The sequence below is a fragment of the Danio rerio genome, chromosome 2 (genome assembly GCF_049306965.1).
Source record: "Danio rerio strain Tuebingen ecotype United States chromosome 2, GRCz12tu, whole genome shotgun sequence".
NCBI lineage: Eukaryota > Metazoa > Chordata > Actinopteri > Cypriniformes > Danionidae > Danio > Danio rerio.
This window is the reverse complement of record NC_133177.1, coordinates 31,854,853-31,873,360: the sequence shown is the minus strand read 5'-3', so window position 1 is coordinate 31,873,360 and position 18,508 is coordinate 31,854,853. Positions and strand designations below refer to the sequence as shown.

Below are 18,508 nucleotides of genomic sequence, written 5' to 3'. Positions count from 1 at the left end.
ATGTGTTGCGGCCTGGAGCTGGCGCGATTGAATATATAAAACCCTCATATTTGTTAACGTTATTACATCCATTTGTGTTGATATGACAGCAAACGCATGCTGAGAAGTTCGGGGGGCGTAGTTGATTTTACATAAAGCGTTTGATTGGAAGCTCGACTCCGCTCATTTTCGCGGCTCCTCCTCTGGCTCCATCAGACAGTCCTTCTGCGCATGTCTGGCTCCAATTTCAGCAGTCTTTTGCGACAGTTTGTGCCCGTCAAGCAGGCGTTTTGCCCTCAAGGCGTTCAATGGGAAAAAAGGCTGTCGCGTCGTCCATATTTTTTACAGTCATTGGTTTGCATACACAATCACTTAAATCAAGTAAAGGGTTGATCATTTCATAGACACAAGAGTTGGTTTCAATAATAAATGATTCCTTTAAACTTAATGCTGACAACACAAACCAAATAAAGTGTTTGAGGGGGGAAAGTAGATGTTGTTTGCAGTAAATGGCATTGACGTCTGCACAGCCTGAAGCCTGAAGAAAAAAAAAAAGCTGCCGTCTTACTGACTGATCTGGCCACTGCTCCATTACGTTTTTATTTTTTTATTTATTATAACCCTATATTACTGCCTGTCTGATGGAAACAAGTTATTTCTGAGTTCAACTTTCAATTCTGACCAGTGGATTGTAAAAATAAACGTAATAGCTTGATAAAAATTAAATTGATAGTCTAATAAATCATGGATTCTCTAGCGTTGTCTGCAGCAATGTTTACCTCATTTCAAATGAAGAGTTTCTCTGCACACACACACACACACACACACACACACACACACACACACACACACACACACACACACACACACACACACGCACACACACACACAAAGTAAATGCTCGGAACACAAAATATAAGCTACATAAAACATGGATGAATCTCTGTGTGCAATATTTATTCCTCTTGTATGTTCTAAGAAACACAGCACAAAGTGTTGAAATGTCAATGAATTTCTCAAGTGATCACCGTCTCAGAGAGCTTCTATTAAGAGTTAGTAACTTCATTTATCATGCACCTTGAACTGTAAACCTTTGCAGACTTGACAAACAACTACAAGTACACATTGCATAAAAGGAGAAATTAGAAAAAAGCTACTCTAGAAAAGACACTTTAGAAAATACATGCAGTGAGGCGCATTTTCATCGCAATATTGAACTGTAGCATTGCAAAATAGCAACTATGACAGGAAAAAATCAGATGCGCTTAAATATTCTATCCTATTTATTGTCATATCTTGTATATTCATTTTTTATTCTTTTTTTTTTGGTTTGTTTAGATGTCTGTATTGTGTTCATCCTAGCAGACACATAACATCATAAGACATTGATGTTAGGTTAGATGTGGGTCATGACGCCAGGTGCCCAAAATTCAATGTGTAGCCATGGTTTAAGGACAAAGATATTTTGACGTCCAATAACACATCAAATGATGTTTATATTTGGTTGATTTTAGGTTGTGATAGAAAGTGACCAAAATCCACCGTTGAGTCAACATCTTAAACCAACATCATATTGCAACACAAGCTCATTCTGGAAACGTAGCCTCGCGGACGTTTCTGGAGACCGCGATTTACGTGGCCGGAGGTACGTAAGGCCGCATTTATTTTTTTTCGAGCGAACGCTGCGGGGCGGTGTGGCGCCGCTCCGCCCCTCCTCTTTGTGCTCACCGGCCGACGGCTCGCCTCCGAGTGGAGGGCTTTCCCGATGCAACCAGTTTGTCCGCTTAGCTCACAGCGTTGCGTCGGCGGAGCGGAGGTTCCGGAAATCAGGTAAGACGAAAAACGGAATCCGAAAAATAAGGGCGAGAACGCAGCGGGATTCGAAAACGCAGTCGAAATCGAAGACGAGGGGGAGGCGGCGGCGGCTTTTCGCGCGAGAACAGCGCGGGCGCAAACGGCGCGCGCTCCCGAGAGGCGCCCGAGACGCGAAAAAGCCTGCACATCGGCCTCTCGCGGATCCGCGAAAACAAAAACCGCTCGAATACGTACCTCCTGGGACGTAAATCGCGGTCCGCAGAAACGTCCGCGGGGCTACGTTTCCACAATAAGCCCGGGTTGTCATATTGATGTAAAATACTAACATTTATTTTTTCAGGTCTGGCAACCAAAATCCAACGTCTGATAGACGTCATAGTGGTAACATCCACACAAATTCAAGCTGTAACATCATTAGACGTTGATATTTGGTTGATTTTAGATTGGACATTGGACACTGGGGTCGGCCTGACGTTGGGTTCTGACGTCAATCAAATTTACATTGTTAAAGGGTCACGAAACACCAAAACACATTTTTTGAGCTGTTGACAGTCGTATATGTGTCCCACACTGCTAAAAACACTATTAGGACACCTATATTTCACTAAAAAGTGTAAATTGGTTGTTTTTGCGTTATTTCAAGCAAATTCGTACTTCCTGTTTGAAACGAATTTTTGAAGCTGCGTCACGGTCATGACATAATAGCGTGTATTCCAGCGTGCAGACTGGGCGTCTGTGCCAGAGTGTGTCTTATTACGTCTTACAGTGTGATGCATTAATGCATGAGTAAGACTTGGTTCAAACCAATCAGCGCGCTCTATTCTGCAACTTCATTAATATTCATTAGTGTCACTGTTTACACCAGAGACGCCACATTGTGTTGGCAAAACAAGCGTGGAGTGTTGCTTTTATAGTTTGCTGCCATTAAGTTTCGTTTTCATTTTCTCTCTGTGAGAGCTCAGACTCACGCGTGGATTAACAGTGTATGCGACGCTCGACAACAATAACTTACGTGTCCAAGGAGGATTATTGTTTACCTGAGAGCTGTTCTCATCTGCAAACGCTGAAATCCGGATTAGCTTGTAGTATTCTCTTCATAAAGACGCGGCTCTAGTTGCTGGTGATTGTCCTGTCTCTACAGATTTGGTAAGTGAGCGACCAGTGCTCTTTGTTTATTCAGTTTGTTCGTATCGAATTAAGTTAACTATTGCACTGAGTGCAAACTTGTTAGCACCGCATTTTGTGACCGGAATAACACACGCGGCTTTCTGACGCTACCTGCCGTGTGCATCTAAGCTTCCGGGAATTGCGGAGCTTTTTTTTTCTCATTCGCCGTGCGTTATCAAACATTGCATGAAAAATACACGCTTAGAGCAGATCCTCGAATCAAATATCGCGTTTGTCGCGAGGGGCATGAATGAATTCCCTGAATGAAAGAGCCAAACTGCAGTTAAAGTCCAACATTTAATAATCTCCATGTAGGTTAAACACAATGACTGTAAAAAATACACCATCACTTTCTCGTGTGAGTATTTTGACTGAAACTCGCGCGTGCCCAAATAGACACTCCCACACCATCCCACTTTAGTTCCTCCGACACTCCCCCCTAAACAGAGCTGGACACGCCCGCTTTTCTGACTTTTTCCGAAGTAGAGGTGTGAAAACACCCTGCTGAAACGAGGGGGTTTCATGGCCCTTTAAACAAAATGCAACGTCCTGCGACGTTGAGGTACAATGTCAGTCAGTCTGATATCATGTTGACTTCATGTGCCTGCTGGATTGTATTGTGTTCATATTTTCGTTTGTAGTTTGAGTGATTTAATCTTTTCAGCAGGTCTTGGTTCGCTTGTTTAAAATATCTCTGTTCACTCTTATTCAAAGAAACTAACACAGCAGTCTAGGGTTGTCACGATACTGGAATTGGATACCAATTGTACTAAAATAAAAAAAAAAACATCCATTTCCCGCTTACATTTGAGTACTGTGGAGCACATTCTTAAACAGCGCAGATTTGCCATTGTGTTCACATGCTCCAATGTCCCTGTATCTGTGGTTACAAGCAGTAAATAGCAGAGAGGTCAGTGAACTGATCAGCTTCACAGCCAATCACAGTCATTTCTGTTGAGCAAATCAGCGCTGTTTAAGAACGTGCTCCACATCACTTAAATGTTCATGGGAAATGGACGTTTTTAAAATTGCAATACCGATTGGTATCGAATTCCAGTATCGTGACAACCATAGTCACACCACACTTTGCTTTAAAAAATCCAAACCTACAATGTTTGAAAACACGCCAAGTCTCCTACATCATGCTAACGCTCAAAAACATCAATGTCATAAAAAGTCAACAATCTAATCAGAATTAGTGTGAACTGGTGTGAAATGTCACATTTATCTCAGAATCCTTTCAGAACTTTGCAATCCATTAACTTTATTTACACACTGCATGCCAATATTTATTTCTCCTTAGGCATTTTAGAATAAATGTCGGAGACAAAGTCAATATTTCAATCAAACATAATTGAGAGCATAACTGAGTCTGCAGAACTGTGAAAGAAAACCTCTGAGCAATAAAATATTCCTTTGAGTAGCACTTGAGATATACAGTTGCTTTATTAGAAAGATTAAAATGATTTCACTCACATATTTTTTATAGGATATAAAACAATATAATATAATATAATATAATATAATATAATATAATATAATATAATAACTTTACAAGCTCTCAATAAATTTATTATCAAGGGGAACAGTCATGAAAAGAAAACAGCCGGGTGTTTGTTTTGTTTTCAAAACTGAATTATTACCATTCATAATAGTTCAAAGGCTATATTGCCTCTAATCTAGATTTACCACCATTACTTAAACAGAAGTTGATTTTATCCTAGAGTTGTGTGTCAGAGGGTAATGAGCGCTTCATAATGTGATGACACTTGCCCCTTGATTGAGGGCAATAATTTCATAAATAAGACGTACGGTCCCTAATATTAGATTCCAGCTCAACATGAGAGCCCATATCAGAGAAGGAAGAGCATCATTAGATTTTCTTTGGGGAGATGATACCAAACAGACTGCTTCACTGCTTGAGGACTGACTTGATTGGAAACGGGATAACCAGAGGTTATTATGATATTACTGAGAAGCAGCATGAATCCGCTGAATATTCATGCGCTGTGAATATGTATGGTGTCGTGTCACTGCTAGCACAGAGCCACTGATTGTGTGAGACAGTGGTGATAGATGATGTGCGAATGGGAATTAGATGTAAATAGAAAATGTGATAAGATGAGCAAATAGAATCTCTTCCATCAGACACTACATCAGGGCTCAAGAGATGCAGTGCCTTGCGGGCACTTTTACTGTTTACATATATTTGCATTTGACTACCTGCAGCACATACTGTAATATTACATATGCATTCCTAGAAAACGGCTACATATCTACATATCTACATATCTATCTATCTATCTATCTATCTATCTATCTATCTATCTATCTATCTATCTATCTATCTATCTATCTATCTATCTATCTATCTATCTATCTATCTATCTATCTATCTATCCATCCATCCATCCATCCATCCATCCATCCATCCATCCATCCATCCATCCATCCATCCATCCATCCATCCATCCATCCATCCATCCATCCATCCATCCATCCATCCATCCATCCATCCATCCATCCATCCATCCATCCATCCATCCATAAACCTGTATGTCACTGACAAAAAGCAAGTGATCCTCCGCAGCAGGCAGGGCCAGACATAACCATCAAGCAAAGGCAGGCCTAAATAAAATCTCATTGTACCCATTTACCATTATTGCAAATTTCATTCATTCATTTTCTTGTCGGCTTAGTCCCTTTATTAATCCGGGGTCGCCACAGCGGAATGAACCGCCAACTTATCCAGCAAGTTTTTACGCAGCGGATGCCCTTCCAGTTGCAACCCATCTCTGGGAAACATCGAGGTTCGAAACAGCGACTCAGCAACCTTGCTGTGAGGCGACAGCCCTACCTAATGCGCCACTGCCTCGCCAATATTGCAAATTTGTAAAACATTAAATAAAAATAAAGCCAAAATAGTATCAGAATTGTAAAATAATTGTCGAACAGGAAGGGTGGGCAACCCTGAAACACCACCACTGTTGGACTATTTGATTGTTTGCTTCACTGCACATCTGCAGAAACTCTGAAGTGATTGACAAACAGCATGTACAAAGCAAAGACTGTAAACGTTACAGAGCAAACAGACCTAAAGTAAACTAAGCTACTTAAGATCTACTTGTAAAGGGAGGAAATGGGAGAAAAGCAAAACTACCAAATGTTAAAAACATTTTTTTGCGGCACAATAGTGTAACTTTATATATCCAACTTGTTTTTACACCTTTGTTTTCCCCTTTAAGTTGGAGAGAAAACATTCTCTGTGCTGTGTTTATTTTCATTTAAAAATAACTAAATGTGCTGTTGAAAAAAAATAAAAATACTGTGCTAAAATGTAGCATCTGCTGGTTACAACCGTGCAACTATACAACAAGAATTACAAAAAATGAAATCTGATATATTTTCATTAGCTGTACATTAAAATTGTTGCATGTGGGCATAGAATAAATTGGTAAACTTAATGGTGCGGTGCTACTGCTTGTACACACTTAATAAGCTCCTTCAATTCGAAGTATTGGGTAAAACAAATTGGTCACAAAATGGCCTGTAATATTAGAATTTAATCACGGATTAGGTTAATTTGTTGTAAAGAGTTTGTGAATTTTTATTTCACAATAAGAAAACATGAATTATTTAACATGCGTATATTATGTGCATGTGGTGATCTATCAACATGGCCGGTGATCTATCATCTACATTCAGTGGCACTCTGAATAAAATAAAATAAAATAAAATAAAATAAAATAAAATAAAATAAAATAAAATAAAATAAAATAAAATAAAATAAAATAAAATAAAATAAAATAAAATAAAATAAAATTTACTTAAGTTAAGTTAAATTAAATTAAAAAGCATAGACAACTTAAAAAAAAAATCTGTAAGTAAAACAATACCAAAAAGAGTAAAAAACAAAAGTAATTATATACTGTGAAGACATCAAAGTGTTAAAATTAAGCAAAAAAAAAAAAAACCTAATAAGCACAGCTCATTTTTGTCTAAATGCTCCTCCTCATAACAGTACATGCTCAAGTGACTTGTCAAAGGAAGGATAAAAAAACAAAACCCGTCTAAAATCCAATAGCACCGCGGCATCCTTGACCTTAAAAACACTGCAGTGACAGCAATATCACACCCTGGTGCAGTATTCCAGCCTGACAGCAAATGCACTTCAAATAACAACAAGGGGAGAAAAAGTAATTTTCATTTACTCACCGACGTCTGACATTTCAGGTACACTGGCAGCGTAGACAGCCCTGGTAAATTTGGGCTCGTTGTCATTGATGTCATGTATCTTGACAATGAATTCAGTGGCAGGCTCCAAAGGGAGGCCCGTGATCCTGTTGAAAGCCTGGGCCTGCAGTGTGTAAGAGGACTTTTCCTCTCTGTCCAGTCTCTGTGTAGCATGTAAATCCCCAGACTTCTCATCGATACGAAAAACTGTGCCTGCTCCTTCCCCAGAGAGAACGTATCTGGCAGTGCCGTCTCCTCGGTCTTTGTCTGAGCGAAGCTGCATGGGCAGAAAGCAGATTGAGTTTTAACCGCACACTCGATATTTGCCAAATCTGTGTGGATATTTTCAAATCAAACACTCCAATCATACACTAGCAGAGCGATATAAAGTTGCTCCTTCAGCAAAATGTTAAAACGATACGCTGTCATCTTTTATTAAGCAGTGGACTTCGGCTAGTCTTGTTTTCAATCATGAAGAAGAATCTTTTGGAGGGAAAGCTCTCGAGGGACAATAGACACTCATGAAAGCCACAGACTCTTAAAAGTAGAAGTATTCCGAATGTGTTCCATTAAATACTAATGAAGCTTTTAGTCTGTTTTTTACCACTGCGTTTCCATTTGCATTTATATATATAAAAAAGCTTTCAGAGCATGAGTGATTTGCATGATTTAATCACTGTTCTCTTGTATTGATTATTGTTGGAAACCAAATCAATAGTGCTCTACACAATAAAGAGATTAAAAAAATGAAAACAACAGCAGTTAAGAAAGCATCTGATTAGCCAATATGAGTCAAGCTCTACAATTCACCAGCATTATTTACTGTATGAATCTCAGATCATTAATATTGCACTGTTATGACAACAGACTTCACTGTAAAAAAGACAAATTTCAGTTAAATAAAATTAGACATGTTTCATAATTTTCAGATTTGTTCCATTTATTTATGGTTAGGAATTGCGTTATGGGAACTTGATTTCTGCTTTGTTGACTTTTGATGCTGAAAATTCAACTATGCAGTTTAGCAAAACGGCTTTTACTGATATTTTAATTGTTTGAAACAATGTATTGTATTATAAATATTATATAGGTTTGGAAAAAAAAAACACTATCTGCGAAACATTTCCAAACTTTGTCCCATGCTGCCCTTTTTAGTTGTTGAATAATGAATTAACACCTTTGTATTTTCCTGTATTGACTATTGTAATGCTTTGCTAGCTGGAGTTCCAAAAGCTACCCTAAACAAGTTACAATTACTGTGTGTTCACACCAAAGGTGACAATGATGTCCGCCTTTGGTCAACAGACGAGAGCATTAAAATCCACTACATTGATTTTGTATTTAAAAGGGCTGTTACATTCTTGCATAAAAAACATGTTTTCTAGCGTGAAAAAGTTGTTGATCAAATTCATTTAATAATGGAAAATCAATGTGTTGCGTGTGGTGTGGTTTTGCTCCGCTTATTTAATATGAGTCTATGTCTGAAATATTCTGAAGCAGAAATACTGTTTTGTAATGTTATGATTAGTATGATATTCCTGCTTTTTTAGGAAAAAGTCAACTCACTAATAACCTTTTTAAATGTATGTTCCTGTGAGAAAATATTATAAACAATTGGAAATCCAGTGACCACAATAATCAAACACTTGGGAACAGCTGTGGTCAGAACCAAAGTTTACAGTGACTGCATTCTCTGAACTTCTTTTAAGTGGTGGACGTCTGGTCCGACTCATACTAGATATATACACTAGATATCACATACAGACCCTGAGCATTCGTCAGTAGCGCTGCCACATTTGTGCAGTGCTCCTAGGACAAATGTCATTTAACCTCTCTAGTCTAGTACTTTGGCATTTTCGCCGCTTTTGGTGTGAACGAACAGTTAGTACAAAATTCCACTAGGCACTATAGGACCATACACAATACAGCTGACTAGGACTAGTTCAAGCAAGCACGTAACCCCTATTTTGAAAAATCTTCACTGGCTTCCAGTCAGTTTTCGAATTGATTTTAAAATCCTCATGCTTGCGTACAACTAGACAATGGTCTAGTACTACAATATTTATCTGAGCTTTTAATCCCATACTCTTCTAGATGTGCATTATGCTCATCTGATGCTAGTCTTTTAACTGCTCAGTCAACGCAGCTAAAACCTTCATTGGCACCTACATTGTCGAACTCTTTGCCCTCTGATTTTCGGAATGCAGAATCCCTGAGTTTTTTTAAATCGTCCCTTAAAACATACCTATTTAAGGGGAAGCTTTTATTTTATTATATTTGACTTTTACATGATTTTTAGATCTATTATTATTATTATTATTATTATTATTATTATTATTATTATTATTATATGTGTTTTTAATTATTTTTATTATTACTTTTGAATTACTCCTTGTATCTTCTACCGCTAAACATTTTATGTTTGTAAAGTGCCTTGAAATGCTAGTTTTATAGCTGCTTTATAAAAAAATATGTTTATTATTATTATTATTATTATTATTAAAATAATAGAAAAAATACCCACATCAAACTAGAAATGTCAACAAAAGTTTTTTTTTTTTTTTTTTTTTTTTTTTGTATTTTAACATCCAAAGTCTTTGGAGGAGAGACAAATTTCCAATAATGTAATTCAAAAATATAAATAAATAAACAAAAACGAAAAAGCTAAATATTGAAAACTGCTAATTTAAATATATATATATATATTTTTACAATGTATACAGATAAGTAAAGCAATACTTTGAATTATTCACCTTTGCTTGCACATTGTTGTATTAACAATGACATTTTATTTGAGAAAAAAAAAATGTATGCAAACTACAAGAACATAGTACATACAAAGTATAAGAACATGCCTAAGATGAAAAATTTTTATTTCAACATTCAACACAACTGTTAGGTGAAAGTCATTAAAAAGAGACACACAGTAGTCATTGTTCCTGTTAAAGCCTTAGTAGGGGACAGAAAAGTTCCCCTAATTGAAGAATTACCCCGATACATCCCACTGGATGGGTCATTCGGTTTCCCTTAAATGAGTTTATTTGCCCTAAAGCTGTCCAACTGTCACTGTCTGATGCTTAATTAAATTTTAACCAGTGGGATGAGGCTATATGGGCTCCAACAGGCTTCAATGAATTTTAAAAAAATCTAATAAGCAGGTGTTTCATGTGTTTATGAGTGTAGATGGAGGTCCAGCATCTGGTCAGAGTCATGGGCATTTAATGCATTTATCCTGGACACTAAGGGCTGTTTTTTTTTTTTTTAGACAAAAATCACCAGCTGACCCCTCAAACACACTCAACAGGATAACAAACATGCATGTCATTCACATTAACTGATCGAAAGGGCAAATGAAAGACATGGAAGCATCAAAGAGTGTTATGTTTTAAAAAATAAAGCTATTTATTGGGCCCAGCATGGGTTGTTTTTCTAATCACAAGGTCCCTAGACAGTGTCCACTTCACCCATACTGCCCTGCAAAGGCAAAAGGCAGTAACTTCATTTGGCTAAAAATTAGAAATGGGACATTTGGCTTACGGATATAAGGCTCGTAGCCATTCTGGTGGGGGTGGACTTTCTTGTGTTTATTCGACTCGTTTTCTTTTCCTTTGAGGTTTAAATACTGCATTTTTTTAAAAATGACATTTCAAGCATTATTTTTTTTCTGGATTAGCTTGTCGAACGGTCATCATAACAGCAATTTTTAATGTACCAAAAACATTTCCTAATTATTTAGAATAAAGAAATATAAAAATAATTAATTATACTTATTATTTTTAAATTACATATTTTTAACATCTTATTTCATTAGAAAAAGACAAATGACTACGTTTACATGGACATCAATAATCAAATTATTTGATTTAATCTAATAAGCAGAATAATACGACTAAGATGTTTACATGAGTTGCTTTTTGAGTGTTATACTTTCATGATGCCGTTTTACATGTAAAAGCACATACTTCGATTAATGTCACTGTGTCACTGCTATATCCCTATTTCCTCTGGAGTTTCAAGCAATTTTGGGTTTTTAATTTTTAATTTGTATTTTAATTTTAATTTAATAATGCAACTAAAATCGGCATACTCCACACGTCTTAATTCGATTTCTCTATAGTTTGATTATGAGCCTAATCTGATTAAATTAATCAAAAATTGCGATTTACATGGTTAACTCTTAATTAGAGTATTGTCTTAATCGCAATAAAATTTAATTATTGGTGTCCATGTAAACATACTCATTGTTAGTATTGTTTTATTACTGGATTACTCTGAAGAAATCTGTGATTAGGAACTGTGATTTAAGTGTTATTTATTTATGTATTTTTTCCCATTATTTTTTTATCAATATGCTTTTTCCCTTTTCACAGCATGTCACTGAGCAAATACTCTTAAAAAGAATATCTTTATCATGAAAAAGGTTCATTGTACTTGTAGGGTATTATAAGATATTGTTTAAAGGTTAAGCCCCTTTCACACATACAGCCCTTTCCGGAAAGTTGCCAGTAATTCATCATGTGTGAACAGGCCCTTTTTGAAAATACTGGTAAATTCATTGCGGCAATTTTCCAAAAAAAGAAGTTGTAACATTACCGGTAATTTGCCGGAATGCTGCTCTGTGTGAACGCAGAAGGAAAATTGCCGGAAAGAGTTTCTATTTACATTTAGAACCACTGACGTGAGACGTCTACGCCAATCAGAAAATTCAGATGCATCTCTGCTGTTTATGGAAATAAAAGCCTTTAAATACGTTTCCAGACACATTTAGGTGTTAGATGTTAATCAGATAACGTTTTTATGTTCCTACTTAATGCCAACTGTATAAAAATTATTGATAAAATGCGTATCATACACTTCTCTGGTGAGCGCCAGCACACACACACAATATGTACATCTCAACATGCGAAAGTGTTATTCCATACGTTTGTTTACAACTGTTATCCATCCACAGAATTTGTAATGTATTCAAATGTGTAAACATTTTGTGCGGTTCGTTGTTCTGCCTTTGGATGTCTCTGGGACAAAGCAGCTTCATGAATACTTTAAATAAAAAAGAAACCAACAACAAAAGCCCGACCCCTTCTGTGTTTACAAATACAAGCACAGCTGTTTAGAGGTCATTTCTGGTTAATGATGTCAGAATTTACTGGTATTTTAGAATGGATTTGTGAACGGTCTTTTCTGGAAAAATTCCGAAACATCCTTGCTTGTGTGAACAGTGCTTTTTTTAATTTACCAGTTAAGTCATTCTGGAAACACTTTTACCGGTATAACTGTGTGAAAGTGGCTTATAGAAACAAAACAATCTTGTTAATGCAAATGTATTCTTTTGTGGTTGTCACTATTAGTATGTGATATATTTGCTTAACAAAACAAAAATATAAAATAGAAATAGAAAAACATTTTAACCATAATAAACATTTTCCCACAAGTTCTGTGCGTCTACAACACAGTCAGTGTTTTAATAACAGGGGAATGCGCTGCTGAATGTCAGTATGGACTCCTCTTTCATGTTTAATGTGGCATAAATATAGCATGCCTCCGAACTGCGGCTTGATGAATTGCAGTCCCTTCCTTCACACAGTCACTGCAGATGGGTTGGAAGTCAATGGTGGGGAATGAAAAAGAGTGAGTGAAATAGCCCATAATTGTTGATTCCTGTCAGGTCTCTGCGGAGCCACTTTGTCCTGGAAATGAGAACGGTAAAAAACTAAACCCTGCTACAAAGTATTCTGTCTCAAAATGACTCTCTCCCACTCTCGTTCGCTTTCTGTCTTTCTCTACCTCTGTGAATATTCATGCCTCAGCGAGTGCGTAATGCATATTTGCGTTACTTTATGTTCTTTGATGATGACATCAAGTTAGTCGAAGTGCCTAGCACTCAGCATCGTGTTTAAATGCAATGTCAAACCGTATAACCCTCGAAAAAACAAATAAGGTGTACAAAGAAATAAATAAATGTGTTGAAATTTCAACTGTAATTATGAATGGATCAACATGAATCTAGTATATGGTAGATAAAAACTCTTTGACAGCAATATTTGAATGGATTAAGACATCAAGCAGCTAGAATGTATAAGAACAGTGGAAGTATGTGGGTCACGTAGAGGAGGTAACTTTACTTTATAGTTATTGAGTTATTGAACCAAGAGGCATTCTGGATTCGCAAACTTAAATTGCTTAGTTCAAACGGTATGACTGAAGACTTAGGTTTTTCAATTTGACTTTAAAGGAACCCTCCACTTATTTTGAAATATAGGCTCATTTTACAAGTCGTCTAGAGTTAAACAGTTGAACTGTCTTCGAATCTATTCAACCATTTGAATTTATCTTCAGGTCTGGAGGGGACACTTTTAGCTTAGCTTAGCATAAGTCATGCAATCGGGTTAGACCATTAGCCTCACACTTTAAAATCTTGCTTTAAAATGACCATAGAGTTTAAACCATTTTTCTATTTAAAGCTTGACTCTTAGTTGCATCATGTACTGAGAAAATGGAAAATGTAAAGTTGCTATTTTCTTGGCTGATATGTCTAGGAACTATATGGTAGCATAGTACAGCTCATTCTATATGTAATAATTAAGGAGTTTTGCTGTTGTACATGCCTGCAGCAAGTGAAATGACATAATGCAGTGCCTGGAAATCAGCTGCTTGTACAGCGAAGAGTGCCTTGCACCCATAGAGACTTAAACAACCTATTTAGTATGATTTGATGTATCCAACCAACAAATTTGCAATTTTACAATTATTTAAAGTCCTTATAAACAATTATATAAACAAACAACAATAAAACAAAAGCTATAATGATTAAGGAAAATACAGTATAATATGTATGAATTAAACCATTTTAAGCCATTTTGAACTTTATTTTGAACTTTAATTTTTGAACTTTTTAATTTTAAGGCCTATCTGGAAAAATAAAAGATTTTAGATTTTATACAAACAACAGAGTATATTGTAATTTTATAATATTATTTATTATATATCAAGTATTTGATACGATGATATTTATCAGATCGATGCAAACAAAGCTTTTTTTTTTTTTTTTTTTTTACAAATGATTTGGGAAAAACTGCAGGTAAAAATGTGTTCTATGACACCAAACAAGTGTTTATGTTTTTATATAATGTGGAAAAATGTTTAAAATGAAATTAATCATTGTGAGAAAGTAATCAAATCATTTGTTAAACATCAAAACCGATATCTTTAAATGCGAGACAAATGATAACAGAGTCAAAAAGAGCAAATTTTGCCGAGTAAGGAGTCTTGGCTGGTGGAAGATGTACAAACAATCATACCCAAAACATGTTAAAGCGCTAATGCTACAGTGGATTCAAAAAATGTTCCTCCACAAAAACACGTTTATAAAGCCTTATCTCGATGAGTAAAGGGTTTTCAGATTATAACTAAATATTAAATCATAAATGATTATGAAATTATTACCATGGACGATAGTAGTCTAATATGTTTCAATGATTTATGCTAAGATATGCTTAAAAATGTCCCCACCAGATACCGAGATCGGCTGAATGGATTCAAAACTTGTTAAACTCAACTGTTAAAACAAGATGAGTTATAAAATGAGCATATTTCCATAAAAAGTAGAGTGTTTCTTTAATGCTTAACAAATGATGAACTATTTGCTAATGCTTAATAAATGATTCATAGCATGCAGCTATTATAAACTGTTACTATATTTGTAATAATCGAACATCCGCTAAGTAAAGATGACGTCAACATAAGTGGTGATTTAAAAAGAGGATTGAATTACTCTACACACAGTGAAAGGCTTTGTGTTGAAACCTGTCTGTTTCCTGACAAATGTAAATGAAAACAGCAAAACCAGTCTGTATGAGTGTGGATTGCTACTTGCTCCATTCATAAATGAATAAATAAATAAAATCAGGCATTTGCATCTCCTCCAAACACTATTTTGCTTGACATAGGGGCTTGTGGGCCTGCGTTATCTTGGACGCTCACCTTGCCGACATACTGATTGTTATTTCCCATGTATTCCTCCGACAGGAAGAACTGCCTCCACATCCAGTCCCTTTTGGATCTGTGCAGCACCATTTTATCTCCTTTCATCTGATAGCTCCAGTTGTGAAAGAGATTCCCATCATTCCTCTCTAGCAGTATGACTGGGGAGCTCAGGTGCGGAAAGACCAGTGGAAGCAGCCAGAGGAAGTGATTCATTATCATTGCAGCCAATCGATCGTCACGATGACAGCGACTCCTTATGAATAAGCTAAGAAGGCGAGGCAGCGCTGAATTGAAAGCGATGTAGATGGCAACATCAGCAACCCTGACATTGTAGAATCGCCTTTGATCCTCCTTTGATTCCCTGTAAAAATTAATCAAAGGGAAAAAGTTACAGTGTGTTGGAGGTCACTGCAGCCCTTGTCAAGATGCAACACTCGTTTCTTACAGTGTAATCTCTTTGTTGTTTGTGGAATATATCCCACTGGGCCTTCGTGCACTATTCTGTTCACAGAAGATCAAACATGTAGCCTCACACAAAACCTTGCATATAACATGCCCTTACAATTAACAGAAGCGCCTGCATCGGTAAACACAGTTAAGGTGGAATACTGAGGCAGGTCTGTGTTATGATCAGGGCAGATTGTTGTTATGGATTGCTGGAGTTTTACCCGTGGATTTTCAGTAATTACTGCATTATAAAGCCTTTGATGGTTGATAAATACCATTAAGAGAATGCATATAGATAATTAATTTGATATGTAGAATTTAGAACCTCTTGTGAACATTAAGAGATACAATTCTGCCAGTTTTTACAGTTTTCCAAGTCAGTCTATTATTATTAATAATCTGTTGTAGACAACATATGATATTTTGAATGTTGGAAACCTGTAACCATTTTATTTGTGAATATACAGTTGAAGTCAGAATTATTAACCCCGATTTTTTTCTTTTTTCTTTTTTTATACTTCCCAATTGATGTTTAACAGAGCAAATAAATTTTCACAGTATGTCTGATAATATTTTTTCTTCTGGAAAAAGTCTTATTTGTTTTATTTTGGCTAGAATAAAAGCAGTTTTTAATAATAAAAAAAAGTCTGTATATATATATATATATATATATATATATATATATATATATATATATATATATATATATATATATATATATATATATATTTATATAAATTATGAGGAAAGTTTCAAAATTGAAATTTCGAAGTTAGATCCACTGTTGGATGTTGTTGCCATATGGCAACATTTCATGAAGTACCTTTAAAAAAAGTATTTTTTTTACAGGTTTATCCTAATGCCTGTGGTAGATAAATGTGACTTAAGCTGTATAGACGTGTCTTGAAAAATATCTAATAAAATATTATTTACTGTCATCATGGCAAAATAACATAAATCAGTTATTAGAAAAGAGTTATTAAAGCTATTATGTTTAGAAATGTGTTGAAAAAACTTCTCTCTGTTAAACAGAAATCGGGAAAAAAAATAAACGGGCCAGTAATTCAGGGGGTCTAATAATTCTCACTTCAACGGTATATATACTGTATAAGCATTCAGGTTTCCAACATTTTTCAAAATATCTTCTTTCGTGTTCGACAGAACAAAAACACTCTTACTGCTTTGGAACCAATCAAGGGGGAGGAAATGATGATAAAAGTTTAATTTTTAGTTGAACTTTTTCTCTAAACGAACTCCAAAAAGACACATCACTTAACACATAATAGGATAAAAGCAATTTAGCATTTTGAATACTAATAAAGAAAGGATTTAACATTGAGAAGAATTAAAAATAATTTTAAAATAGATTTTATGTTACATGCTGTGAATGAACATTCCTTGCTGCCCCTATTGCTGAAAGCCATGTTTAGATGAATATATAAAGAGTTTAGATGTAAAAACCTCTAAATGCCATCATAAACTGTCCTCTAAAATAAAAAATTTTATCAGGCTCATGTGTGTAGGTTCAGAAATATAATTTTTAATGGCAAAGAATAAGTCCTATTTCTGGACGTTAAAGTGAAATAACTCAACATAAACAAAGGAGGCTGAAAATAATGTTCATTTTTGATGGAAATTTCTGGCAGCACTTAGAGGTTTTTTGCATCTGAACTCTTTATATGTAAATATACACTTGTGGCTTTTTATCAATAACAAAAGAAACAAAATTACAGTGCTGAGAAAACAGTAGTTAGGAAGGGATCAGATCAGGTATGATTTGATGATGATGAATGATGTTTGCACAAGCTCTGCAATTTACTGGCTTAGTATCAACAAATAAGATCATTCAAATTCCACTGTTATGATAGTTTGATTGCTAAATATATTTTAGGTTATATAGCAGAAAAAAAAAAATTCTGGTTTTGTTAGACTTATGGTACAAAATATTCTCTTATCTTTGCATGACAGAATCTTTAATTTAATAATTTTTTTCAGTATGATCCTGAACACTACAAACATTTGGTTCATGTGTAATAAAAAAGAAAGAAGGCTGCTTTTGATTTTCTTGACAATCATGTCCTGAGATCTTCACAAAAAAATCAGTCTACAGGCATTCAGAAAGTCTTGGAAGTTTCAGGGGAGGCCTTTTTATTACAATTTCAAAAGAAGCTGTTCACACATTGGCAAAATAATATTTGAAAATAAAAATAACAAACCATTAATGCAAATACAATTCTTACAAGAATATAATTATTAGGATGTATATCTTTTTTATTTTTTGAGTTAAACTTTTATAACTAATCATCTGAATAAACATGTTTAGCTGTGTACAGTTTCTGTTTATTTGTATTTAACATTCAAATGTCTTCAAATTTTTATTTAGAATTTTTATAATAATCTAAATCGTGCCTAACCTTTGCTGCCTATGTTTTTGTCTAGATTGTAAGTCGTAAATAAATTATATGCTAGATTACATTATCTCAAAGCTTAATTTAGTGGCACTAATGCACAATACAGGATTTTCCTGAAACCAGTTAAGCGCAAATCCTGCCCCACAGCAGAATTCACTGGTTAACTCAAGCACTTCATGGGTTCAGTTCAGAGTTTAGAAGAAAATATATAAAGTTATAGATCTGATCATGACAAACAGAGTGATAATATCTATCAGGATGCTGCAGAAGCTATACTGAGCATACAGTATGTTCAGAAAATCAGAATAGGAATGGACCAATGTCAAATTAAAATACACACTTTTTTTGTGGGTTGAGGTTAGTACGTTTATCTGCTATGATAATACTTGACATTTTAATTACTCAAGCCGACATTATACAGTAATATAAATAAATAAATAAATAAATAAATAAATAAATAAATAAATAGTCCA

At 35.2% G+C, this 18,508-nt stretch overlaps 1 protein-coding gene across 1 annotated transcript in view; it reads right to left on the bottom strand.

The window, feature by feature from the left end:
* The window catches only part of cdh10a (cadherin 10, type 2a (T2-cadherin)), a 44,367-nt gene that overhangs the window by 16,011 nt on the left and 9,848 nt on the right, over window positions 1–18,508 (bottom strand). The window contains 2 exon segments of the mRNA NM_001039633.1: window positions 7,177–7,471; window positions 15,175–15,538. Coding sequence (NP_001034722.1) covers window positions 7,177–7,471; window positions 15,175–15,396 — 517 coding nt within the window. The 5' untranslated portion in view covers window positions 15,397–15,538.